We start from the raw sequence: 27,608 nt of genomic DNA on the forward strand, positions 1-27,608 counted from the left end.
GTAACGAATCTTGCGGTGTAACGAATGTTGCGGTGTAACGAATGTTGCGGTGTAACGAATGTTGCGGTGTAACGAATGTTGCGATGCAACGAATTTTACGATGTAACCGAATGTTGCGGTGTAACGAATGTTACGGTGTAACGAATCTTGCGGTGTAACGAATGTTGCGGTGTAACGAATGATGCGGTGTAACGAATGTTGCGGTGTAACGAATGTTACGGTGTAACCGAATGTTACGGTGTAACGAATGATGCGGTGTTATCATAATACGGTGTAACGAATGTTACGGTGTAACGGATGTTACGGTGTAATAAATGTTACGGTGTAACGAATGTTAAGATTTACGAATACGAAACGAATGTTACGGTTTAACGAATTTTACGGTGTAACGGATGTTACGGTGTAATGAATGTTACGGTGTAACGAATGATGCGGTGTAACGAATGTTACGGTGTAACGAATGATGCGGTGTAGTCATACTACGGTGTAACGAATGTTACGATGTAACGAATGATGCGGTGTAATCATACTACGGTGTAACGAATGTTACGGTGTAACGAATCTTACAGTGTAACGAATGTTACGGTGTAACGAATGTTACGGTGTAACAAATGTTACTGCGTAACGAATCTTGCGGTGTAACGAATGTTGCGGTGCAACGAATGTCACGGTGTAACGAATGGTTAATGGTTCACTGAACCAGGATTGAACCACAAAGCTAAGGGAGGTTTAAGCCGAACCAATAGATGAACCTCGCCTAACCGGTTCATTTGGGAACTCCTGTTGTGCACACTTAGCACAATTGCAGGGGTCGTCCAATCCAAAAAACTACGTAACAAAATCAGCCACTAACCAATCTCACACTTAGCCTAACTCAAATATCCAATTTAAAACACTTTTAAGTAGTTGTGCACACTTAGCACAACTGCAGGGGTCGTCCAAACCAAAAAAAATACGTAACACCATCATTCACGTAGTTGTGCACACTTAGCACAACTGTAGGGGTCGTCCATGTTCAAAGACTATGTATTGATTTTTTTTAGCACTTTTGTTCTTTTCGATACAAACAAAGAATTCATTGCAATAGACACACTTGTTCATAAAATTGTCTTTAAAGGGTCACTTCCTAGCATGTTGGTATGTTCTACAAAGTTGTTCCCCAGTTCAAAACCTATCTCCTACTATAAGAATCAAGTCATTTCATCGATTTATAAAAAAAATCCTAATACAATGTAAAAGAAGATAGTTTCCCATGGAAAATAAATCAAAATCCCATATAAATTTCAAATTAAAACTGGAGCTCCTAGACCTTACCAAATGGGCTCAAATTTTCAGGAGTGCTTCTGGGGACATAAAGGAACGAAATTCCGGTTGATGCAAGACAAAATAACAACTTTTGTCTTTTTCATAGAAACGTGAACCACGCTAATGTATAGGTCATCGCTGAAATTTTCAAGTTATCGCAGTTTTAGTGAAAATGTCGATTTTTCCCGTTTTCGTCATTTTCCCATTTTTGCGCATGGAGCGTCGAAAAACCCAGTTTATATAATATAAATATTAATATTAATCAGAAGAGGGATCAGAATAATTTTCGATAAATTTCAAATTTCCCGGGAATTCCAAATTTCCCGTTCCCGGGAAACTTGTATCCCCGGGAAATTGGACGATCTAGGTCGTATCAACAAAGTTCAAAAAAGCAAAATATAGAGAATTTTCTCAGGCTTTCAAAAATATTTTTTACAAAAGTGAGCAAACATGTAAACTAATTTTAAAAAATGGATTTAACTTGAAAACGGTGCAATTTATCAGAATTTCACTAAAGTACTAAAGATTTTACATCGAAAAATAAAAAAAAAACTCATAACTCTGTCAAAGATTTTTTGCACATTCTGGAAATTTCTGAAAAGTTGGCATTTTATGTCCTCCAAAAAATATATATAAAAAAAAATTAGTGTTTTTTTGCAAATCATGTTTTAGTGTCAAAAAGTTAAATAAAAAATCACCAAAATTTATTTTACCGTGTATAATTTTTTCCAATGTAGTCCATATCCATACCTACAACTTTGCCGAAGACACCCAATCGATCAACAAATTCCTTCAAAAGATACAGATTTTTGAATTTTTACATATCATTTTTGTATGGACAGCTGCCACATTTGTATGGAAAATTATATGGATAAACTAATGATGCAAAATGGCTTCTTTGGGCATACCGAAGGCACCAAAAAAGTTTCAGACGGATTAAAAAATAAAAACAAAATCGAATGACCGAAATCTGAGAGAACTGCTCTTGTGGAGCGAGGTTTTGAGAAAAAGTCCCATATTCTGGGCACCCTAATGACCATTCAAAATTGGTCCGCGGCCCAGAAAAAATCACCCCGCGGGCCGTACTTAGGTCACCCCTGTGCTTGGAAGTCATGACTCGTGGCGCGCACGGCTACGTCACGACTGTCATCCACATACAAGGCGAGTGAAGTCAAAATCGAACCAAGATCGAACCAAGTTTTTAGCGCGTAACGTTTGAAAAGGTCGTATGCGCATCGTTCATAATTTCCAAAGAAAAAAAAAACTTTTTTTAGTTTATTTTTTTTCTTCAAAAAGATTTACATTTAATCTCGGACTTGAACTTGGGGATCAGCATTTAATTCCATCGAGAAACTAATGTTAGCATATCACCCTTTTGGTGTTCAATGAAAAACTAGTTTAAAAGATTTTCGATGGAAATTCAGTGAGTATTTTAAAAGCGCAATGTATTCTAAACCAACGGCCAGGAAGAGTCAAACGTAATTTAAGTTGTTTCAAGGAAATTGGATCTATCATTTTTAGTTTACTGTATTGTGATATATTGCTTGGATGATCAAGTAAAACTTTGTAATATTTTGATATTAGAATTGTTAAATGTGGATTAATTTACGTTACGTAATACTTGTAATTATCTCAAATATATCTGCAAAAGATAGTGGATACTCACAAAAAAAATATTTGGAAAAATAATTATGTATGGAAAAATAATGATTTCATACGACCTTTTCAAAAACCACACGTAAACCATATTGACAGCGCCTCTGGCGCTGACTTCAAAAAACTGCATGCGTGTCAGATCCTTGGTGGCGCGGGTCCATGGAAAATCATTTCTCAATTTTAAAATAAAAGGATGGTTGAATTGGTGGTTTAAAGTTGTTTTTTTTTTATTTTCAAATATATTATAACTAAACAGAACGGATGCTTTCACATTGTGTGATTACTTTAGTACTGTAACAATAGGTTCAGATTGTTTTTTAAAGATGTACACAAGAAACCAGATGACATATTCTATTGGTTGATTAAGTTTTTTTGAGATTCTTTAAATTTATTGCCAAAAAATTTAAAAATAACATGCTTCAAATGAACTTGTTACCTGACTTTGCCTTGAATCTCAACATTCACCTTAGATTATTTTTGATGTTTTTATACTTTTGAAATTTTGTTCTTATTGTCAACCGAACCCTTTTTTTACTTCAGTATTCACTAAATAGCATAGTTTAAAAATTATGACAATGTCAATGGAAGATTGATTTTGATCATGAGTAGCAATGGTGTTTCAAAGTTTGTCTTATATGTATATAATAAATTATTATTCTAGTATAAATACAGTCTCTATTTGGGTTAATGATTACTTATACCATTGGAAATGATCGTGAACATATCCAGAGTTTTTTTTAAAGGTCCTATAAACTATTGTCTTTCATATGTTTATAGGACCTATTAAAAAAACTCTAGATATCTACTGTTAGTGATTTTCTATATCCAAACAGAAACACATAAACGTTTTTTCACCATGCAATTGCGGTATATGAAAGAAAACTGTTTAGAAAAAAAATACTCACACTAAACATAACACCGACCACCAAAATTCTGCGCAGGCTCTACTCAATGGGAAGCATGAAGTTTGGGGTCCCCAGAAACACAAAAACAAACAAACCATCCACATTAACGACCCCCGGGTCTTTTGTGGTCTCTATTGCAAGTTGCTGCTCGAACCTAGGAGTCCGAAGGCTTGAATAGGGAGAGCGCCCAAACCTCTTTCTACTCCAAGGAACCTTCCACCCCAGTGTTTGAACTGACGACCTTTGGATTGCGAGTCCAACCGCCGCCAGCGATTCCACCGGAGTAGGCTTGGTTTGGTGTGTTGTTTGTACTTATGGCATGGAGACGACTCCTACACCTGGAATGACTTAACGGCCTAACAACCAAGGCCGGGACCGACATTTTACTTCCTCATCCGATGGAAGGTTGCAGCAGATGGGAATCGAACCCAGAATCATCCGCTTACAAAGCGGACAGCGTAACCATTCGGCCAATTAGGGCGGTTCGTCTATGTTGCATACAAGCAAAAATTGCATGCAATGTGTGGAAGTAGCGAACTGCACTAATACTCCACACAAACTTTGGAGAATAACTATTTGGCCCTGTCTAAATATTTTTGAAAAAATCAAAGTGTAGGTGTTTCTGGGGAACCCAATCTTCATGCTTTTCCTCGAGTTGAGCCTGCGCAGTCATTTTTGTCAATTTTGTTAGGTCAGTGTAATCAATACTCTTCAAAGTCCAAATTAATACATCATAATATAAGTAATGATCGGTTCGACAGTTTGAAAGAACGCTCGTTTGATTTCTCTGGATTTTTTTCATTTTCTTCTGACCCTTTCACACATGAAGAACTGGACAAACCTTATATATTATCTTTGATCAAAGACAAACTATCCAGATTTTTAAGCGAATATGGCTTTACAAATGGTGCTCGCCCGAAGTGTCAAAATCCCGCATCGGTACTAACATTTATCACAAAAAAGTGTGCCATGGCATGACAGCAATTTTTTCTAATGTTGGTACCACTGCACGATTTTGACATTTCGGGCGTGCGCCATTCGTAACGCCATCTTCGCTTAAAAATCGGAATAATCTGAAATTGGGGCTAAGATAAAATTACGTAGAAAGAATCATTAACCCAATAGAAAAAGTTTGGTTTTTTGCTATTTTTTCACAAGTGTTTTTGATGGAATCTATATTATATGAAAGTAAATCCACTATTACCGCAAGGTGATAAGGGAGCGTTCTTTTATTACGTAACGCAGTAGGTGGGAGGAGGAGGCCGCGTGACGCTCCATAATTTTTCTAAGTTTGTATGGAAAGTTTGTTACGAGGGAGGAGGGAGTCAAAATCAGATTTTTTTGCGTTACGTAAAAAGAACGCTCCCTAAGCTGATTTCAAGCGCAAACTTAACATACTGTCACGGGCTACCTAGTACTCAGCCAAAAAACATTTATCACTTTTTCAAAAGTACGGTGACTTCGCCCAGTCGTAGCTGCACGGTTTGCAGATTCCAAGAGACACATAGGTGACAAAATAATCGTTAAGTAAGCAGCTGGAGAAAATGAAAACATTTAAGAGATTATCGCACTTAATATAAATTAGTAGATGTTAAATTATTTTAAAACATGACTTGGATTTTTTGCAACATGGGCTTGAGTTTCCTTAGGGGCCACCATAACACTGTATCCCAGTCAACTCAATAGGAATTCTGAAACGGAATTCAATTCGAATCGTTTACGTATTCCATTTCAAACGGAACAATAGATTCCGTATACGTACCGATTGTTGCATTTGAAACGGAATACGCGAACGTTTCTAATTTAATTTCGTTTCAAAATTCCGATTTAGTTGTCTGGGAAATAGCTGTGGTATCGCGAACGATTCGAATTGAATTCCGATTGAGTTGACTGGCTTGTTGTTCACATAGGTAGTACGTTGCCATAAACATACCCGTTCTTCAGCCAAATTCATTGGGCTGGAAAAATCTCATAACTTCTGGTAGAATTGACAAATTTGGATGCTTTCGGTTGCAAAAGATCCAGATTTGTCTATATTTTGAACTGTCCGAATGATGCAAAGCTACAAGGCATCAATCTAATACATCACCCTGCAAACATAAATGGCATGGTTAAGTCCTACGGAACACCGGAGCCGGTTCCAGTTGGGCACCAATCGACATCAGCTCAGTGAACCGTTTCCGGTGCCCAAAGGTCTTGAGCATGTCATGTATCTATGCAGGATGATGTATTAGTATGATGCCTTGAAGCATAATTTCCGGCATTGTTATGTGGAAATGTTTTTGTTTTATTGACCAAACACCCATATAGGAGGGTCAAGGTACCCTAACGGAATCCGGAGTATCTCCGGTAAAAATGGACCATATTTGTCCCCCATCTGACAGTTCAAAATATCTTTTGCAACCGGAAGCATCCAGATTGGTCAATTCTACCAAATGTTATGAGATTTTTAAGAAAAAAATGTCTACCCGAGCGTTTGAGTGTTAATCAATGATTGCCTACTAGGACGTCAATGATTGTATCACAAAATTATATGAAATTCCTTAACATATCGTCGCTTGTGTGCTATCTTATGACACGACAATCTTCAAAAATGTTCAGTTCAGCAGTAGTTTAAAACGCAGCAAACGCATACAACATAATGTAACAGTGATACTGATTTTAATTCTCACAAAAAATATAAATTACGAATCTATTGGCAAGGTTTGACAGAATCCAAACTATTTATGCATGCATTATTAGGGTGTAATATGATTGTATGGAAATAAAATAAAATGGTCCAAATCTAATGAGCACAGCAACTTTTAAGTTCCTTTTGGGGTCCTAAACAACTCCCCAAAGTTTGGGAACAATTGGTTTAGTCCTCACTTTGCGCAAAGCAATTCAATTTTCTATGGGAATTTGTATAGAAAAAAACATTTTTTTTTTGATTATGATATTTATAAATTTCCCGAGTCACGCTGTACTTAAACCGGATTCATATTCGAATACTCTGAAAGATGCTCTACACCTTTCCCGAAGAGAGTATGGTGCTAACTTGCTCCTATAAAAAGATACAACGTTTTCAAAACTCGTCTAAAACGTGTTTTTTGCTCGAAAATCACGTTTTAGACGAGTTTTGAGGACGCTATATCTTCTTTCAGTAGCAAGTTAGCACCATACTCTCTTCGGGAATGTTGTAGAGCACCTTCCAGAGCATCCGAATATGAATCCGGTTTTAGTACAGCGTGAAACTTAGATTTTTTAAATATTAAAATTCAAAAAAATGATGTTTCCCATACAAATTTATATGGAAATTGAATCGCTTTGCGCAAAGTGAGGACTAAACCAATCATTCCCAAACTTTGGGGAGTTGTTTAGGACCCCAAAAGGAACTGAAATAATGCTGTGCTGGAAAATCGATTTTGATATTACACCCTAATGCATCATACTTATTGAACACTAGAAAATTATGATGTATCACACTTTAAGTCCGCGGTAAGTTGCGATTGCGATGCTTTTCCTCTAGGTTAAAACGCCAGCTTGTAGGGGAAATATACCCATTTTAATCACACTAAGCCTTTCGACCAATTCTCATCACTTTTGCCGTTTCTGCTATTAAATCAACATTTTCAGATGTTTCAACAATGGAGAGTTGCTTGCTCACTTTTATTTGAGCTATTTATTACTTTGGAACAGTCAAAAACACTTTATATAAGCTGTAATTCATGATCAAAGTGCTGATAGGCCGATAATAGAAATAGGCTGAGAAAGGGTATAGTTCCCCTATGTTTTCAAAACCGTTATTTTCAGTATTTAACAAAACCTTCAAATTGTGAAAAAAAAACACTGTTTCTTACAGTTACACGCATTAATCAATATCGCTTTTCTACTATCGATTATCTAAAGGAGCCTTTAGATAAAGACCCTAATTCTTATCCAGCTAATACAGCACAATAAATAATTATACAATTCTACCGTCAAATGTCTTGATTGATTTTTCAGGCCATAGTCTTGTGAGGTTTAATCCATTTTTTCATGTAATAGCAGAACAAAGTTGACATGTATACAAGAACCATCAACGAACATGTGACAGCGAGAGCTAATACTGATGTTTTTGTTGGGCATGGCTCAATAATTGTTACAGTTTTATCTGAAATTAAACAAAATACAAAAAATCAAGATTGCATCCTTGCTGAACTTCCATAAAAAGTATTTAGTCATATTCTTTCAGAGATACACTCAAACCCCGGGGTTGGCGCCAACTGTTGTCAAACGCTTTTAGTGTGACACCCCACCCAACTCGGTTTTGATAGTGTGCGTGAGCGCTGTGTAAAAAGTGACACTTCGTCACTTTTTAATTTGACTTTGACCAACCAACGGAGTACAAACTAAAAAAGTGTCAACCGAAAAAGTGACCAACCACCGGGGTTGAGTTTACATGATTAAGTTATGTTCTGCATTCTGATATCAGAAAAGAAAAAAACGATATTACCTCTTCCATATTCCGTACTGGCCTCACTACGCAGAAAATCTCGATTTTTCTCATCGCTGAAATCCAAAACCAGTATTTCCTGAGAAATATTCATGTCTTCTTCCTCATTTTCTATTGTTTCATTCCTGGAATTGAAAAAAAAATGTGCGTTATTATGTAAAGAATACAGCTGTTTAGGAAGTGCTCCCAAAGCAGCATCAGTAGTGTGCCCAAAATGTGAGACTTTTGTTCAAAACCTTGCTTCACAAGCTAAATACTGTTTTCAAAATTGGTCAACATTTAGATACCGTCATCAGGGGTGACATTGGGTCTGGGGGAAGAGATTGGGTTATACAAATTAAAGCAATTTTGTATGACCTAAACTGCCGTTCTACGCATAATTGTTCCATGTCATTTTTTGGTCGATTCTGACTTTTTGTCAGTTTAGGTTTGGTATGACGGTTACTTTTCGAAAAACACATAAAATCTAGTACTTTGTTCGGAAACTCATTGAAAACAACACCAAGTATGTTCGTCCCATCGTTGAACTTCACGCTTGATTTACTTGGTGGGACAATCAAAATTTTCTTTCACGAAATTATCAGTTTTACGACGTATTGTGTCTTGTTTACCAATTGTATAGCAAGAGGATTATAAATAAGAGTGACAAACTGCTAACTGGCATGATTAGGGACCTATGGGGCGAATAGGGACCCACGGGACAATTATGCGTAGATAAACAAAAACGGACGAAAAATTTCAATCGCGTTTTTCTCAGTTGCACTTTTTTGAACATGGGACAGTTTTGCGTAGAACGGCAGTAAATCTCTTCTAAAATTTAATTAGAGTCGTATACGAATTCCGTTTGAAACTAAACAACCGGTTATTGCGTTTGAAACCGAATTCGTATACGATTCTAAAATTAGATTCCGTTTCAGGATTCTAATTGAACTGTGCTATCATGATAGCACCTTATCACACATTTTGTCTAGACCACAGATAAATAAAGGGTTCAGAATGGCTACATTAGAAAACAAAATTATTGATTGTTGTTCTATCTCGAAAAGTCTACTATTGAAAAAACAATAGTTATGACAACAATAATTTTGGATCAGTATTTTTTATAGTGTCCCTAAGAAAATATTTTCAGACATTTGAAATGTGGCATCACTGCAACTGTGATAGATTATTTTTTTTCTGTTTGATAAGTTTGAGAATTTTAGAGCTGTTTCGTTTGAGCATTTTAGAGCTGTTTCGTTTACGGCATTCACGGCACTAATTCTCATAACCGATCCTCTAGTACATCCACAGACAAACAGCCATGAAAGTTAGAACAATTTCTTGTTTAAATAGTGGTACCAGTTAAAATTTGAATTTTGTGTGCTCACTAACGTCATCTATCTACGATTCCTAGAATTTCTTTTTCCCGAATGACAGCATGAAATGGGTATGTATTAGGGTGGACTTTCTCGGGGCTACCCCCTGAAATCATAGATTGTCCCATCACTATTCTAAAATCCAAATTTGAGCTCATTCTGACCACGGGAACCCCTCCCTCTTATGATAGCACAGTTCAATTAGAATCCTGAAACGGAATCTAATTAGAATCGTATACGAATTCGATTACAAATGCAATAACCGGTTGTTTAGTTTGAAACGGAACTCGTATACGACTCTAATTAGATTACGCTTCAGAATTCGAATTGAACTGATTGGGTAACTATCACAACAGGGTTTTAGAAAAGATTTAAGTGTTTTTGACTGTACTTCGACTAAAAACTCACCTGGTCACGGAACGGCGCTTTCGACCCCATGATTCGACAGAATCTCTTCCCCATTCGCAAACTGCAGGTTCACATGGTCCCAAGCAATATTTCACATTGCATTGGAATATTACTCCGTAGCTCTCAGTAAATCTGAATGCTTCGTAAATTGACTGCAATGCGTTGCCATCTTGGGTGAATGCAGGGAAAATACTTGGGTCAACTGGACATCCATCATCATCGATAATCTGGAACGTACTCTTGGAGTCCTTAGCCATAGCCACACATGAACGTGCAAATATTCCGTATGGAGCTGCTTAGTAAATGAAATGAGAAGCTATTATATAAGAAACATATATTAAAACTTATTCTTACTGTCTTCGGGAATTTCAATGCGGAATGTCAGGCGATCTCCAATACGCACAGTTTCTACTTCACGACTTCGAGCATCCAAAATACGAATTTTCGGGGGAGGAGCTTCTGGTGAAGAGTTTATGTGTATCATTTCTGGATCTCTGATGGGCAACATTCCGAAGGAAATATTTTTTGAACTCATGTCATAAGTGCACTTAACCTGTAAAAGTATTCGAATCAACAACTCAAATTTAACTAATTTGTGGTCGCTGAACTCGAATATGACCCCTAGAATATATAATAAGCGGTCGTGTTTGAATGATGCTGGATAATCTGGAGTGTTCCTTGAAATTTACGAAAACCAAGTACACCAACGAGTAGAGCATTTTTTTGTGAACATTTCTGTTTATTTTCACTTTTACTAAAAGTTGTTCTATTTCTTTTACAAGCATTTGAAACATATATTTCCCAAATGAATTCTAATCAGTCGAGTGCCCCTGTTGATTGCCTGCTACATTTCCATTATTCTAGCTTCGCCATATTGGCCGCCATCTTGGATTACACATTCCCTGAGTACCTTGGAGTATTCTAGGGGTCATATTCGAGTTCAGCGACCACAAATTAGTTAAATTTGAGTTGTTGATTGAACTTGAAAATCCTTTTAATGTGATTTTTCCATTCAGCCGCCATATTAGACACCATCTTGAATATCTCGATTCCCTTTGAGAATCGGGAAAATCAACAGGCAGATTCGGATTCAGGAGGGTCGATTTAGTCTAGATCCATTAAAAACTGGCCACGATTTGATTCCAGATACTAAAAATAAGCACCTTTTTTGAATTCATGCCTTGGCTATACGGAGCTCCAAGGGACAGTACAATAACTTCAAATAAATTACGAATACAGAGCGGATTCGCTAATTCGAATGGAACTGCATTTAAATAAGCGAATCTAAATTTGCTAATTGGAACAACTGACAGCAGTCAAAAGCTTGAAATCAAATGTTTGGGAATTGTCCATCAACTGGTTTTGACGGTTAAGTGCTTTTTAATTCGATTACGTTCGAATTAGCAAGCATTCGAATTAGCGGACATTCGAATTAACGAATCCGCTCTGTATTAAACTTTCAAATACATGCTCTGAATCACACACCTACGGGGAACAACAAGCAAAAGATCAGATATTTTGAATAATTTGAGATTTCATTTAGACCTACATTTTTAAAATTATTATAGACTAGTTTCAGTAATTTTAGTCATTTTTCATTTCATTTTATTTATTGGATTGTTTTGGCAAAAACATCAGTGCAGTAATTATCCTAAGCTGAGATATGGGGTACCTTTCAACAGCTGACTAATTCAAACGGTGTTAGAGTTTACTGGTACACGAGAGAAAAATTGAGCAGGGGAAGGAAAAAAGTTACAAAATAACCTTCGAAATTGCTAATAGATAGGGGATAGTTAGAGGAAAGGAGGTATTTCTTATTCTAATATCACATCAAGGTAATTTTAGTCACTTTGATTTTGGTTGGTGTCTTTTTAATTTTCTTTACTCTATGTAACGTAAACTATGGATGACCCACTACTCTGTACTCTACCACTCTACCTACTCACCATGTCATTGACAGGTCACTAATAAAGCTAACCTCACATGGTGTCAGAAGTGGGCACGCCTCGTGGAGGAATAAAAATTCGGAAAACGCTGAAAAACTTCCGAAAAATTCGCGAAAAGCTTGTTTAAAACGCGTAACGTTGTAAGTCTGGCGTCGGTATTGCGAAAAGTTCCGGTAACAACGAAGTAGAAGCGCGAAATGGCGGATCCTCCAGCTCCAGTTCAGAGCTTCTCAGCTCATCCTCCGGAGAGAATCAACATCCGGAACCAGGTGGACAAGGCGCGAATCTGGAGAGACTGGCTGCAACAGTACGAGTGGTTCGAGCTGGCGGCGGGAATCACGAATCAGCCGAAGGAGCGTCAAGTCGGAATCCTAATGAACAGTTTGGGACCGGATGTGTTGGGAACATTCGCCGGATTCCAACTCACGGCGGCGCAGAAGAAGGACCCGGACGAAATTAAAAAGAAGTTTGCCGAGGCCTACAATCCAACCGCTAATCCGACGTACAGTACTTACGTCTTCCTCAAAACGGACCAAGGCCTTGATGAGAGTTTCGACGCGTTCCTGATAAAGCTGCGGCAAGCGATCGTGGACTGCGATTTCAACACCGTACAGGAGGGGACAACAACAGAAGAGCGGCTGCTTAAGGACAAGATAGTTCTCGGGATCCGGAGCCAGAAGGTTCGAGAGAAGCTGCTCAGTGACCCAAAGCTTACTCTCGAAAAAGCCATCCAGATATGCCGATCAAGCGAGAAGACCACGGAAACCCTCCATCAGATGAGTTCGGAGACCAAAAGTTGTGATGCCGTACGAGAGAAACAGGAGGACCAGATCTTCAAGTGCCACCGCTGCGGAACTAAGCACGGAAAGATGAACTGCCCGGCTTACAAGAAAACCTGTTCAACGTGCAATCGAACGGGACACGTGCCGGACTGCTGTTTCAGGAAGCCAGCCGTTGGGAAAAGTGGCAAGCGATCGGAGAGGAAGGCGGCAGCGGTAGCTGTAGAATCGGAGTCGTCGGACGAATTGAATGAGGAGACTTTCGACCTGCACTTGCACGCGGTAGCGGCAGATGACGCGGACGAAGGGGATTGGTTTGAGGAAGTGTTCGTTGGGGCAACGAAACTAAAATTCAAGTTAGATTGCGGTGCCCAGTGTAACGTGCTACCTCTCAAGCTAGCGCAGAAAATCAACGTCGACTTGGACAAATCCCCAACGAAGTACATCGTCTCGTACAACGGCCAGCGAAACCGGGTAGCAGGAGAATTTTCGATGCTGAGCACAGTGAACGGAAAGCAGGCCACGCTTGTTTACAAAGTCATCGACCTCGATGTAGTGCCTGTGCTGGGACGCAGCAGCTGCGTCAAACTAAACCTGATCAAGCGAGTTCACGTGGCTGAGAAAGACGACGACATCTTCAAGGGTCTAGGCTGCTTGAACGGATTTGAATACGACCTTGACATCAAGCCGGATGCCAAGTTTGAGATTCGCCCAGCGCGCGTGATTCCGCACAAGATACGAGAAGAAGTTAAAGCGGAACTGGACAGCATGGTAAAGCTGGGCGTCATCAAGAAGCAAGAAGAACCAACCCCTGTGGTGAGCAACCTGGTCGTCGTCAGAAAGAACAAGAAGATCCGGTTGTGCCTTGACCCTTCAGATGTTAACAAGAACGTCCTGCGTCGCCACTACCCGCTGAGGACGATCGAGGAAATCGCTGGGAGGATTAAGAACGCTTCCTGGTTCACGATTCTCGACTGCAAGAAGGGGTTTTGGCAGATAAAGGTTTCTGAAGCTTCACAGAAGTACTTAACGTTTGCCACACCGTGGGGAAGATTCTCGTGTCTCCGCATGCCTTTCGGTCTTGCACCGGCACCGGAAGTGTTCCAGAATCGCATCTCTACACTGCTTGAAGGCATCCCAAACGTCGATGTGTCGATGGACGACATATTGGTGTATGCAGACAGCGAGGTGCAGCTCAGCGAGATCACAGCGGTGGTCTTGAAGCGGCTGCGCGAAGCCGGCTTGAAGCTGAACAAGGACAAATGCCAGTTCGGGGCGCGAGCGGTCAAATTTCTGGGCCATATCGTGTCTGCTGAAGGATTGAAACCTGATGACGAGAAGCTGGAAGCCATCCGCAGAATCAAAGTGCCAGATAACAAAAAGCAGTTGCAGCGCCTACTCGGGATGGTAACGTACCTTTCGAAGTTTATCACTAACCTCTCGCAAGTCACAGCACCACTAAGACAGCTTCTTCAAAAGGACGTGGCCTGGCGTTGGGAGACCGATCAGCAGCATGCGTTCGAAAGCATCAAGGAGTTGCTTTCAACTCTCCCAGTTCTAAAGTTCTACGACGTGAACAAGGAGAACGTCCTGTCTGTCGATTGCAGCTCACACTCGATGGGGGCGGTTTTGATGCAAGACGGACACCCGATCGCGTACGCCTCAAAATCCCTGAATCCAGCCCAGCAGAACTATCCCCAGATAGAAAAAGAAGCTTTTGCCATAAGATTTGGTTGCCAAAAGTTTCATTCGTACATCTTCGGAAGGCCAGTGAAAGTGGAAACGGATCACAAACCGCTCGAATCCATTTTCAAAAAGCCGCTGGACAAAGCACCACCAAGATTGAAGCGGATTATTCTGGACGTGCAACCTTACGCGCCGGATGTGGTGTACGTCAAGGGAGTGGACGTCCCAATCGCGGACGCTCTGAGCCGCGATGTCGACAATCCCGCGGAGAAGAATGACGACGAACTGGAAGTGCACATCGTGATGAACGTGACGAAGTCGTGGATGAACCGGATCGTCACCGAGACGGACAAAGAAGCGGTGCTCAAAAAGCTGATGCAGGTTATCAACGAGGGATGGCCGGAAGTAATCACTCAGCTGGATCCGGAAATTCAACCGTTCTGGAACTTTCGGGACGAGTTGTCTACGTACGCTGGAGTAGTCTACAAAGGAGAGCGGATTTTGATCCCACACTCACTGCGGCAAACCGTTCTGAAGGAGGTACATGCGGGACATTTCGGCATCCAATCCTGCATCAGACGAGCGAAGCAGTTGGTTTTCTGGCCTGGAATGAGTCGAGACATTCAGCAGTTTGTAGACGAATGTGGGCCGTGTCAAAAGTTCAGCCGAAGCAACGTCAAGGAGCCCATGATGGTGAAAAGGATTCCGGAGTACCCGTTCCAGATTGTAGCTTCGGACATTTTTCACTTCAAGGGAGCGAACTACCTCGTACTTGTAGATAGCTATTCGGGCTGGATCGACTTCAAGAAGCTACGAACCATGGAGTCCTCGGAAGTGATCGAACATCTGGAATGGTGGTTTTCAGTGTGGGGAGCACCGGAAGAGTTTCACAGTGACAACGCACGGCAATACACGTCCCAGCTCTTCCAGAAGTTCGCCAAGGAGTGGAAGTTTGAACCGGTTACCTCAAGCCCTTATTATCCCCAGAGCAACGGCATGAGCGAGAGAGCGGTACAAGTCGCTAAAAACGTTCTGAAGAAGTGCCATGAAGATGGGAGTTCGGTTCAGCTGGGCCTGTTGAATTACCGTAACATTCCGAGAAGCGATGCACTGAAATCACCAAACGAGCGGATTATGAGTCGGGTCACCAAAACTCCTCTACCGATGATCGAGAAAAAGCTGAAACCTACGGTGGTCGAGAACGTGAAGCAATCTCTGGAAGTCGAACGCAACAAGCAGAAGGCGTACTACGATCAAGCCGCTCGTAGTCGTCAGGAGATGAAAGTCAACGACCGGGTGCTCGTTCAGAACCAGCTGACAAAAACTTGGGAACCAGCTCGAGTGATTGCTAAAACAGAACTTCCCAGATCCGTCATCGTAGAGACGCAGAACGGTGATGTACTTCGTCGCACCACAAGACACTTGAGGACGTCTTCAGCCCAAATTCCGGAACAAACTGAAGCTGTTGCTGAGGCTCCCGATGAACCTATCCCGGATCGATCGTTGGTGGAACCGACAACTGAACGCACTCCGGTGGCATCCACAACGCCAACTGGAACATCGCAGCCATATTTTACTAGGACCGGTAGAATGGTGAAACCACCTGTTAGATTAGATCTTTAGTTTTCTTTCGAAAAGGGGAGATGTAACGTAAACTATGGATGACCCACTACTCTGTACTCTACCACTCTACCTACTCACCATGTCATTGACAGGTCACTAATAAAGCTAACCTCACACTCTACTTAATAGAGTCGCCTACTATTAATTGATTTTAACTGAGCTTGTTTTCTGGATTTATCCATGACTAGGTTTAAGCAATTGAAGGAATAGTAAATAAATAAATAAACGGTAAATAAAAAGAAAATAAATCAATAAAAAATCTCCTATTTTGACATCAACCAAACAAATGTCACATCAACACAATTAATACGAAGATCTACATTTAAATACAGAGCCATTTTCTACGAAATCGGTCTTTTTATAAATTTGTATTTTTTAATCCGACTGAAACTTATATGGTGCTTTCAGAATGCCCAAAGAAGCCATTTTGCATCATTGGTTTGTGCATATAAATTTCCTTACAAATTTGGCAGCTGTCCATACAAAAATGATGTATGAAAATTCAAAAATCTGTATCTTTTGAAGGTTTTTTTTTGTGTTAGGCAAAGTTGTTGGTATGGATAAGGACTACACTGAAAAAAATGATACGCGGTAAAAAAAATATGGACTTTTAATTTAACTTTTTGTCCCTAAAATTTGATTTGCAAAAAACACTATTTATACAGCAATTCCATTTGAAAAGAGCTTAAACCGAAAAAAAGTTCTTCGATCGGGCTCAATTTTTTTCTGGGGATTCCATGGTCAAAATAATTAGACCCGTTTTTTTGTTTGGCCATTAGGGTGATCTAAATCGTGCTAGGGAGGTTCGAAAATAGGCAATTTTCGCCATTTTTCGCAAAAACCACTTTTTTCAAAAAATCATATACCCGTGTCATTTCATCCGATTTTAGCTGTCTTAGGCGCAAAAGAAAGGTGATTAGTTTAACTAATTGAAAAAAAAAATAGTGAGAGGTTTCAAAAATCTAGCTTAACATTTGAAAAGTCGTATGCAAACTTAAAATGGCGTTTTGACCGTGTCTGGACCAAAGAGCCTATGTCTGAAAATATGTTTATCGGATTCCTCGGAAAATTACACATAACATATTTTCAAAAAATCTTATCTCAGAAAAGTACGGTTCGACATCGCCAATTTTTCTAAATGTTTTGTGAAATTTTCCGAGGAGTCCGATAACAATATTTTCAGACATAGGCTTTTTGGTCCAGACACAGTCAAAACACCTTTTTAAGTTTTCATACGACTTTTTCAAATGTTAAGTATATTTTTGAAACTTCTTACTATTTTTCTCAAATAGCCAAACTAATCACCTTTCTTTTGCGCCTAAGACAGCTAAAATCGGATGCAATGACGCGGAGATGTGAATTTTTGAAAAAAGTGGTTTTTGCGAAAAATGACGAAAATTGCCATTTTTTGAATTACTCTAGCACGATGTAGGTCACCCTAATGGCCAAACAAAAATATACGGGTCTAATTATATTGGCCAAGGAACCCCCAGAAAAAATTTGAGCCCGATCGGAGAAATGGAAATTTTTAAATGGAATTGCTGTATATATGTTTTTATATGTTTTAGGGAAAATCAAATATCGATTTTTTCAGAAATTTTCAGGTTGTGCAAAAAATCTTTGACCGAGTTATGAATTTATTAATCAATACTGATTTTTCAAGAAATGGAAACATTGGTCCCACAATTTTTTTAACTTCATTTTTCGATGTTAAATCAAATATGCAATCAAAATGTACTTTAGAGAAATTTTGACAAAGTGCACCGTTTTCAAGTAAATGCCATTTTTTGGTAACTTTTTTGAATACAGTCTGGGTTTTTCATTTTTTTATATTAGTGCACATGTTTGCCCACTTTAGAAAAAAATATTTTTGAAAAGCTGAGGAAATTCTGTATATACTGCTTTTTTTAACTTTGTTGATACGACGCTTAGTTGCTGGGTACTTTTTGATTGCAAATTCGATTTTACATCGAAAAATCAAATCATGCAAGTCTTCGATTCAGTGTGTATTTTTTTTTTAATTTGGAAACGCGATCTCACAGGATACAGACCTTATAAATTTTATCAGCTTTGGTCATTACTACCGAATGATGTTGTAAAACGACTGTGTTGCTGTAAATACCAGTCTGAAAATAAAGTTGAAGTTGCTAAACTAAGGAAAATGCAAAAAGAGAGATAATATTAAGTTCCATACTGCGCTTTGCGTGTTGCAATCCTGTCCTCCCATTGTGAGATCCAACCGAAACGAGTCAGAATTGATAACGTCTATGTTACATGTTTCAGAGCGTCCAAGGGCATAGATACGACCATTGAACGGTTTGTTAGTGCGTACTTGCACCGCAATACGTGTATCCTTACAATGTACCGATACTGAAAAAAAGATAAAAAATTAAATGTTAATTAATGTTGAAGGCAAAATAAAGATATTTATCAATAATAATAAACACAGCAATTATATGTAAATCGTAAGAGAGCAATTCTCTTCCAAAACCGGAAATGGATTTTATTTGTATTTTTTGATTTGGCTCAAACTTTGTGGGGGCCTTCCCTATGACCAAATATGCTATTTTGTGTCATTGGTTCACTCATACAAGTCTCCATACAATTTTGGCAGCTGTCCATACAAAAATGGTATGTAAATATTCAAACAGCTGTAACTTTTGAGTGAATTTTCGGCAAAGTTGTAGGTATTGTTGAGGACTTTTGAGAAAAAATAGGTACACGGAAAAAAATTGCAGATTTTTTATCAACTATTTTTTTACAAAAACTCAATTTCCCAAAATACGTATTTTTTGATTTTCGAGATTTTTTGATATGTTTTAGGGGACAAAAATCCGCAACTTTTGTGCCATAGAGAAACATGGTCAAAAAATCTGCCGCCAAGTTATGAATTTTTGAAAAAATAGTGATTTTTGGAAAAAATCGAAGTTTTAAGCAAAAACAAGTTTGACATTATTTTTTAATGCAAAATTGAATTTGCAATCGAAAAGTACTTCACAGATTTTTTGATTAAGGGCTCCGTTTTCAAGATATAGCTACCGAAAGTTTGATTTTAGCGAAATATTTGCAGTTTTTCAATTTTTAAAAATAGTGACCATGAGTGACCATTTCTAAAAATATTTTTTTTGAAAAGTTCAGCAAATTTGCTATAAAAGTGTCTAAGAGACATTGAAGATTGGACCTCTGGTTGCTGAGATACAGCGGCTTAAAGAAAAAGAAACATGAAAATTGAAGTTTTCTAAGTCTCACCCAAAAAGCCCACCATTTTCTAATGACGATAGCTCAGCAATTAATGGTCCGATTTTCAATGTTAATACATGAAACATTCGTGAAATTTTCCGATCTATTCGAAAAAAATATTTTGAATTTTTTTAAATCAAGACTGACATTTTAGATGGGCGTAATATTCAATGTTTGGCCCTTTTAAAATAAAATGGTCGAAATCGGCGAACAGCGACAGATGCACCTTGCTGGAAATGGTGTCACTCGAAAAGCGGCGAACCGGATGTTCGTCTTCGATGTCGCATCGATTGCCCACAACTCCGAGAAGAAATCACGGTGCATAGACCAACGCGGACGCTGAGGAACCAGCCCTTTCTGAGGATTCCCTTCCATCGTACTCTATATGGATACAACCGACCCATTGTGTAACAGTTAAGGGGGTGGTATGGGTGCGCGTCAGCCAAGTCGAGGTGAGAGAGAAACAACCAAGAAGAACTTGGCCAACCCTGTTCACAAACTCGAGTTCTGCACAATCCAATCGTGCGTTCTTCGGCACAGCAGGCCGACATGATGACCAAGGGCCTTCCGGCAACTTCCTTCAGGGAGTTGTGCACGAAGATCGGGCTTGGACGGTGCTGTGGTTGAGCAGGGGTGTTGAGATGGCAACCACTTCCCCATTACCTTGTAGCAGTTGCGATTCGATTGGTTGAAAACGGTGCAACTTATGCGCCACTCCCGTGAGGGAGACTGCCCGCCATGTTAAATTTGCCCGGTTTGAGACTCTCGAAGAGGTGCTCGATTGAACTTCTTCCCAGGGAAGAAGCAAGATCGAATCGGCCAGCGTATCAAAGTGACCCACAAGAACGGTACGGAAAGCTCAGCCTCCCGAAAAAGCTCCTCAGAAATCCGCCAGTATAGGACCCCCCGTGCCCGTATGAATCATCATGGGTAGTACCGACACCCGCCACCAGAGAACTTCACGAAGCATGGGAAATACGCAGAACTTTTGCATTGGGGATGAAAGGACTGGGAACTGACCCTAAAGCGACCGAAGCAGCGATCCGGATCGCCCAAAAAAACTAACACGTGAGCTCATTTTAACTGCAGGGACTTTATTTATCTCCAAAATAATCACTCATAATTTAGTTGGCAGGGAATCAGAAAAGGTGCTCGTTTATTGGACTAGTCTAACATATTTGTATTTCATTCATTGTTTCGTTTTCTAGTGTCTAGACATCTCCTACTGTGTGCGTTCGCTCTCCATACTGTCTACTCTTCGTTCTTCTGTTACCTCGTGCTTTTGTGCTCAAACCTCTACCATATCTCCAACTCGTCAGCTGGAACAGCTGATCGCTGACGTCACCGGCAGTCAAGCGGACTGCGGCAGACAAAAGGCACTAGAGTGCTATGTCGTGGACGTGTGGGGCGTGTCAATAAAGGCCCTCACACTCCGAGCGCATGGCAACACGCGCCTAAACAAAATAGACGCCCTCCATCAAAATGGCGTCCGCTCTACGGCCGCAGCCGGAACGGAAAAACGTTCGTGATGCCTTTCGTGGCCGTCACCCTTCACCCGAACCAATAGAATGGACTCATCGGACTGCTGCTGTTGCTCCTGTTACTTGATGCTGCTGCTGATGTTTACCGCGTGCTCGCGGACGGCGCGGACGACGCTGCCGGTTCGACCTGCGGTTGCGTTGTCGACTTTGATGAAGTTGCGCGGGCCGGGGTTTCTCTTTCCGGCCAGCACGTGGCGGATCGGACCGCCTCCAGACGAGATGTTGACGGCTCGTCTCTTCCGGCGAATGTAGCGTGTGCCGGGTCAAAACTTGTCCCACACTCGATGCGGGGCGGTGGTGGACGCGCGCTCGATCTCCTACTGGTGCTGCTTGGCTGGTAGGGCGAAAGGAAGCGAAGCCTTCGAACTTCGCGAATGAGGTTAACTAGCACATGCACGGGGATAATTCGCACGGGGTAACGGTTTACCTGATCTCTAGCTAGGCCGCGCACTAGGCTCACTATTTCGCACACTCACAATTCTAACTCGACGAGATCGGGGAGAAGTTAGAATTTAAGACCTAACCGGAAACCACTTTCAAACCTCAGGACTGGACAGGGGAACCCGGGATAAAAGTCCGCGCACTCCACGCTTCACAAAGGTCTGGGACAAAGTGAACAAGTACTAGCTTCCTCAGAACGGGGAAGGTAGCCCCAGACGTACTTTTGGCACGCCGTTTCCCGGAGATTGCCTCGGGCTTCTTCGGATCTTTAAAGATCTGAGTTCCTGTCTCACTCTAGCGGTCGGCAATGGCTCTGACCGTCCCTTTCCGTCTTCCCGAAGGGTTCAACATGAGCGACCTCAGCGAGATTCTCTCTCCAGGTCTTAAACCAGTAACGAATGTTACCAACGATCGTGAGGGCTAACATCACCTACATTGATTACCGTGGTAACGGAGATCAAATTACATTTAAAGACGAACGGAAAAACGGAAAATAAATAAATAAATAAATGCTAACAAGTGCAACTGTTACAACCTTTGCGCGCTACTGAACTGTCACCAGTTGTTTACTTCTTTTACAATAAATCTTAGTCTTTTAACAACCGCTCTAAACGTAACACACGCGTTTTAATTATCCCCAGCCATCCGAACCTCTTTTACAGTCCCCCTTTCCTTCCCACGCCTTGTCTTTAACATATCAATCCCTTCCCTACTGACCCCGAGTAGGCCGCGGGTAATCGGCTCCCCTCCCACTAACATTTACACACAAGATCCTCTGTAATTACTCTTAGCATTAATAACAATGTAATTACAAAAGCCGACTCGGTCCTAACCAGGTCCCAGTACCGAAAAGGACCTAATAAAAATAATTTTATGAAAAAAATGGGTAACTCATTGTCACCGTTCCTGAGCGACGTATGGGACGTACGGGCTGTAATGGACCACTTACGAAGTTGAAGGAAAGTTACATTTTTAAGCCATCCTGATCCTATGACAACCAGGTTATCCATCTTCGTTTACCTTCGAGATCTACAGGAAACCAACAAACACCAGAAGAACAATTCCCGCCACGACAAACCATTGTTTCCAACAGAAGATGACAGCCTATATCATTACGTCATACACAGGATGACAACCCAAGTAGCAAGTAAAACAACGCTTTTTATTGTTTTTGTTTATCAATTGCTCCACTAGCGTTTTTATATGTTAATTATTGAACAATTTGATGACACAAATTTGATCAATTGTTTACATTTGATCAAAAAACCTTATTCAACATGGTTGTGTAACACAAATGCCAAATCTAGCAACGGATTACGAATAGTTTAATTTTGAAGTTTATTCTGGCTCAAATGAAACCTGCTTGTAGAACTCGAAAAGCATAATGACATTTGCAGAAATGATGTTCCATTTCAGTTTGCTAAACATGATAACTAGGGCTAGTGATTTTTCACAGCAAAAAAATGAAATTACGTGGCATGCCAATTTCAAAACATTGGAATTTCACGGTTCTCTAAAATCTGCTTGAAATTAACACACAAATGTGTACTTTAGGAATAATTGAGTATAGGAAGTTACTGAAAAAGATAGCAGATATTTAAGATACAAGATACAAAGACCCATGACAAAAAAAAATCACGACAAAAAAATGATGAGCTCAATTTTGTGAAATTTTGCAGAATTTTTATCAGCAGATTTAACGACTCAGCCAACAGCCAGTTTTACTGAGATTTTAGATATTTATTTTGCAAAATTATCTATTAAACAAATACATATATTCGAATCAAAAACTTCACTAAAAGTAGAAACAGTAAAATAAGTGAAATGAAATTTTGTTTGCTGCCATGGTTTTTAGAAAAAAAAAATATGAGTTTTTTCAAATAAGTTTAGGAAAAAATTCCTTTTTAACAGCTTTTTTACCATTTGTTTTTAATAATTTCATACAATTAAAAAAGGCTGAAGAGTGCGTAACAAATTTTCCTACATTTCTTATACTGTATTTTAAACCAAATTGAAAAAAAAAGGTTTAAACCAAATTGAATCAAGGAGTAGGCATGGCTGAATGGTTTCGCTGTTCGCTTTGTAACTGAGAGGTTCTGGGTTCGATTCCCATCTGCTCCCATCGAGAAATTATGGAAAGAAGGAATTCTGAACACTTGAATACGAACGAAAAATTCATTAGCTCGCGGCGGGGTTCGATCCCCCGTCCTGAGCCAAATAAAGCAGTCAAAAATGCTAATCACCAGACCATCGAGGATTAGTTGACTAGAAGGATTAAAGAATGCAATAAGAATCCAAGAAACTTGATTAGAATCTGTGTACCTAAGAACAGGAAATGCAATATTGAATGCAAGTTGAATTCAAGGACACTTACTGGTTGCATAATTGTTAGGCGAATATTGAACTATCAACACGACCAGAGTTCACCACAAAAGGCTTGGTGAACCGAATTGGAAAGCTTCCAAAATGAATCCAAGAACATACGAAGAATTAAGGACTATAAATAGATTTGACCGGCCGCATCACTTACCACGGTGAATCCTGGCTTCACACCCATCTTACTAACACCCTCAAACCTCACGTGATACTTTGTCGAAGACGCAGCCGATTTAGCGATCTTCAGTATCGGACTAAAATTTCTATCCACTTCCCCGTGTCTTACCACTGGTCGTGGCCGGCGCTGTGATTGGCTAGCATGATAGGGACATTTGAAAGTTGCGAAGTGGTGATGATTGGTTCATCTGTGGTCCACGGAGCAATTCTTGGAGGTCCTGGTCAATAACAGAGTAGCAACTACGGGTAGACACCAATGCTATGCTATGTATTTGAAATTGAATTGAAAAAACTTCATTTATGATAAAAATATTAATATTTATGCTTTCCTTACGCTTATAAAAAAATTGCATCGTCATTTTGACAAATTTTTCAGAGATTTAAAAATAAAATTGGTATAACTGTTCTGTTTTGTCGTGCATTGCTGTTTTGAATAACATTCTCTCACATTATTTTTTTTTTAATTTGCGCAATGAAGAAAAAATCATTTGTTATAGCATGCATTGCATATTCTATTATTCATGGCATGTTAAAACCCAAACCTATTTTGCTGAAAATTTAAAATTAATTATTTGCATTTCTTAAAACATTATTGTACACGTAATTTAAAAAATGTGTTCCAAAATGTGTTCGTATTTGAAAAACTGAGCAAGAACATGTTGACGAAACAAGCACAGCTTTTACCAAAATAGCAAATCTTCCAGGGTATCCGGAACCGGTTCCAGAGTGGCCAGATATGATCCAAATGGCATGAAAGCTGTTCCGGAGCGTATGACTAGTATTTTAAGAGATTATATATAGCTTATTATGCATTTATCCGGGTCCGGTGGCGCAGTGGTTAGCGTGGTAGCCTCTCACCCCAGTATGGCCTGGGTTCAATCCCAGACGGACCCGTTGGCATTTTTCGAGACGAGATTTGCCTGATCACGCCTTCTATCGGATGGGGAAATAAAACGTCGGTCCATAACCTTCGGACGTCTAGAAATGAGCAGAAACTGGCAACAGAGACCACAAAAGACCCGGGGTCGTTAATGTGGATTGCTTTTTTTTTTGCATTTATCCATAGCTAATGAATGATTTTTTAGGGTTGAAATTTTTATTATTCAGCTAGTATTTGAAGTATCGTAAAGTGGTTTTTTTCTCACAAATAAAGTATTAAATAAAGAAAAAAAAATCTTATGCAAACACCTGGGACGTATTTCATGCAAAATCTTTTTTCTTGTCTGCCACGATATGTTCTTGAACGGTTCTCAGAACGTTTGCCTAACTCACATCTTAATCTTAAGCGCAGGATGTTGTTAAACGGTTGTAACAACGTTTACCTAACCCTTTTACGAATCATATGGTCATGAGTTCTTTTGACATGTTCAACAAACGTTCTCTATGCAAGTATGACTTACACTTGCAAAACTAACTAAAAACACACACTTTTCTAACGGATGAAGAGATGTGCAACAACAGAAAAACGTGCGCTTTTTCCAGCGTTCAAGAGTTCTCGTGGACGTTCAGAAAACATACACCCACAGTAGAAAACCGAGAGAATAGCTCTACCAAAATTAAGTGGAAGAATTAACCACCCCGAAATTGTGTTCATTTGTTCATTTAAACAGTTCATCCCTTTGAGTGGCTTATATTGGCAAATGCCATCTCATAGTCATCGAACTTCGGTGGCCTATACGGGAAAGGTGCGGTTCGATATTTCAAAGGGTTTGGGTTTGAGTCTCGAAATCGGCTCTTTTTTTGGTTGATGAACTGTTTTGAAAATGAACTCATGAGAATAACGCTCTCGTCAATCTCGGGATTTATCCTCTGTGTCCGTTCACAGTACCTTTATACTAAAATATCGTGTTCTTTATTCTCTCGGATGGCGTTGCCCAACTGTGGGTGTAAATATAGCAAATGAGTTCAACAACCAGACCGGAAATCTCTTGGCGAACAAATGTGCTACTTGGGAAGTTTACCTCTGAGCGGAGCAGGAAAACAGAAAGAATTCGAGAACATTTTTGAAACAGCGGAAATCAACGGTTACAGCAGAACAACTATCCAAGCAATCATCGACAAGAAGGAAAGAAAGCTACATAGAACATCACTCACAACCCTTACGCAACCAGCAGAGTCACTACAAAAAGCCGCAGTGGAATTTGACTACAGGATAACACGCCCATTAGGACAAATCTGGTGAAATTTGGCATCGATTTAGTCTTCAGCATTTAGAAACATCCAGTTGGAATCCATGACGAAGGCTCAACGAAGGATTCCATACCGACTTTAGGAAAACCCGGGGTCTGCCACCGTAACAAGCAAGAGGTTAGCGGTTTTTGACCACGAAAATTTTGATACCCAGACATGTATAGGTCATCGCTGAAATTTTTAAGTTATCGAAGTTTTAGTGAAAAAAGTTGTTTTTTTGCCGATTTCGTCATTTTCCCGTTTTTGCGCGTGGCGCGTCGAAAAACTCAGTTTTTATTTTCAAAAAATCATATCTTGAAAACGTACGGTTCAACATCGCCAATTTTTTGATATGTTACGTGAAATTTTCCGAGGAATCCGATAAAAATATTTTCAGACATAGGCTCTTTGGTCCAGACACGGTCAAAACGCCATTTTAAGTTTTCATACGACTTTTTCAATAGTTAAGCTAGATTTTTGAAACTTCTTACTATTTTTCTCAAATAGCCAAACTTATCACCTTTCTTTTGCGTCTAAGACAGCTAAAATCGGATGAAATGGCGCGGAGATATGATTTTTCGAAAAAAGTGTTTTTTGCGAAAAATGACGAAAATTGCCATTTTTCGAACCACCCTAGCACGATGTAGGTCACCCTAATGGCCAAACAAAAAAATACGGGTCTAATTATTTTGGCCAAGGAACCCCCAGAAAAAAATTGAGCCCGATCGGAGAACTTTTTTTTCGAATCATGCTGTTTTCGTGGGGAATTGCTGTATATATATATATACGAAATGACGAAATCGGCAAAAAACAACTTTTTCACTAAAACTTCGATAACTTAAAAATTTCAGCGATGACCTATACACGTCTGGGTATCAAAATTTTTGTGATTGAAAGACGCAACTTTTGGTACCATAACATCAATAGGTCATCGCTGAAATTTTAAAGTTATCGCAGTTTTAGTGAAAAAAGTTGATTTTTTGCCGATTTCGTCATTTTCCTGTTTTTGCGCGTGGCGCGTCGAAGAACTCAGTATTTATTTTCAAAAAATCATATCTTGAAAACGTACGGTTCGACATCGCCAATTTTTTGATATGTTACGTGAAATTTTCCGAGGAATCCGATAAAAATATTTTCAGACAAAGGCTCTTTGGTCCAGACACGGTCAAAACGCCATTTTAAGTTTTCATACGACTTTTTCAATAGTTAAGCTAAATTTTTGGAACTTTTTACTATTTTTCCCAAATAGCCAAACTCATTACCTTTCTTTTGCGTCTAAGACAGCTAAAATCGGATGAAATGGCGCGGAGATATGATTTTTCGAAAAAAGTCTTTTTTGCGAAAAATGACGAAAATTGCCATTTTTCGAACCACCCTAGCACGATGTAGGTCACCCTAATGGCCAAACAAAAAAATACGGGTCTAATTATTTTGGCCAAGGAACCCCCAGAAAAATTTTGAGCCCGATCGGAGAACTTTTTTTTTGGTTTAGGCTCTTTTCAAATGGAATTGCTGTATATATATATA

At 39.6% G+C, this 27,608-nt stretch overlaps 1 protein-coding gene across 9 annotated transcripts in view; it reads right to left on the reverse strand.

The window, feature by feature from the left end:
• Positions 1-4,268: 4,268 nt before the first annotated feature.
• LOC6053025 overlaps positions 4,269-27,608 on the reverse strand; it is a 116,832-nt gene continuing 93,492 nt past the window's right edge. For 7 of the 9 annotated variants that reach the window (XM_038259780.1, XM_038259783.1, XM_038259782.1 and 4 more), the window contains 6 exons: positions 18,332-18,507; positions 18,189-18,263; positions 10,458-10,656; positions 10,104-10,398; positions 8,341-8,465; positions 7,639-7,998 (listed from right to left, as the gene is read on the reverse strand). In XM_038259780.1, coding sequence (XP_038115708.1) covers positions 7,847-7,998; positions 8,341-8,465; positions 10,104-10,398; positions 10,458-10,656; positions 18,189-18,263; positions 18,332-18,507 — 1,022 coding nt within the window. In that variant the 3' untranslated portion in view covers positions 7,639-7,846. Of the gene's footprint in view, positions 5,402-7,638; positions 7,999-8,340; positions 8,466-10,103; positions 10,399-10,457; positions 10,657-18,188; positions 18,264-18,331; positions 18,508-27,608 lie in introns of those variants that run through there. The other 2 variants (XM_038259784.1, XM_038259785.1) reach the window with 2 other exon arrangements.

The sequence above is a fragment of the Culex quinquefasciatus genome, chromosome 3 (genome assembly GCF_015732765.1).
Source record: "Culex quinquefasciatus strain JHB chromosome 3, VPISU_Cqui_1.0_pri_paternal, whole genome shotgun sequence".
NCBI lineage: Eukaryota > Metazoa > Arthropoda > Insecta > Diptera > Culicidae > Culex > Culex quinquefasciatus.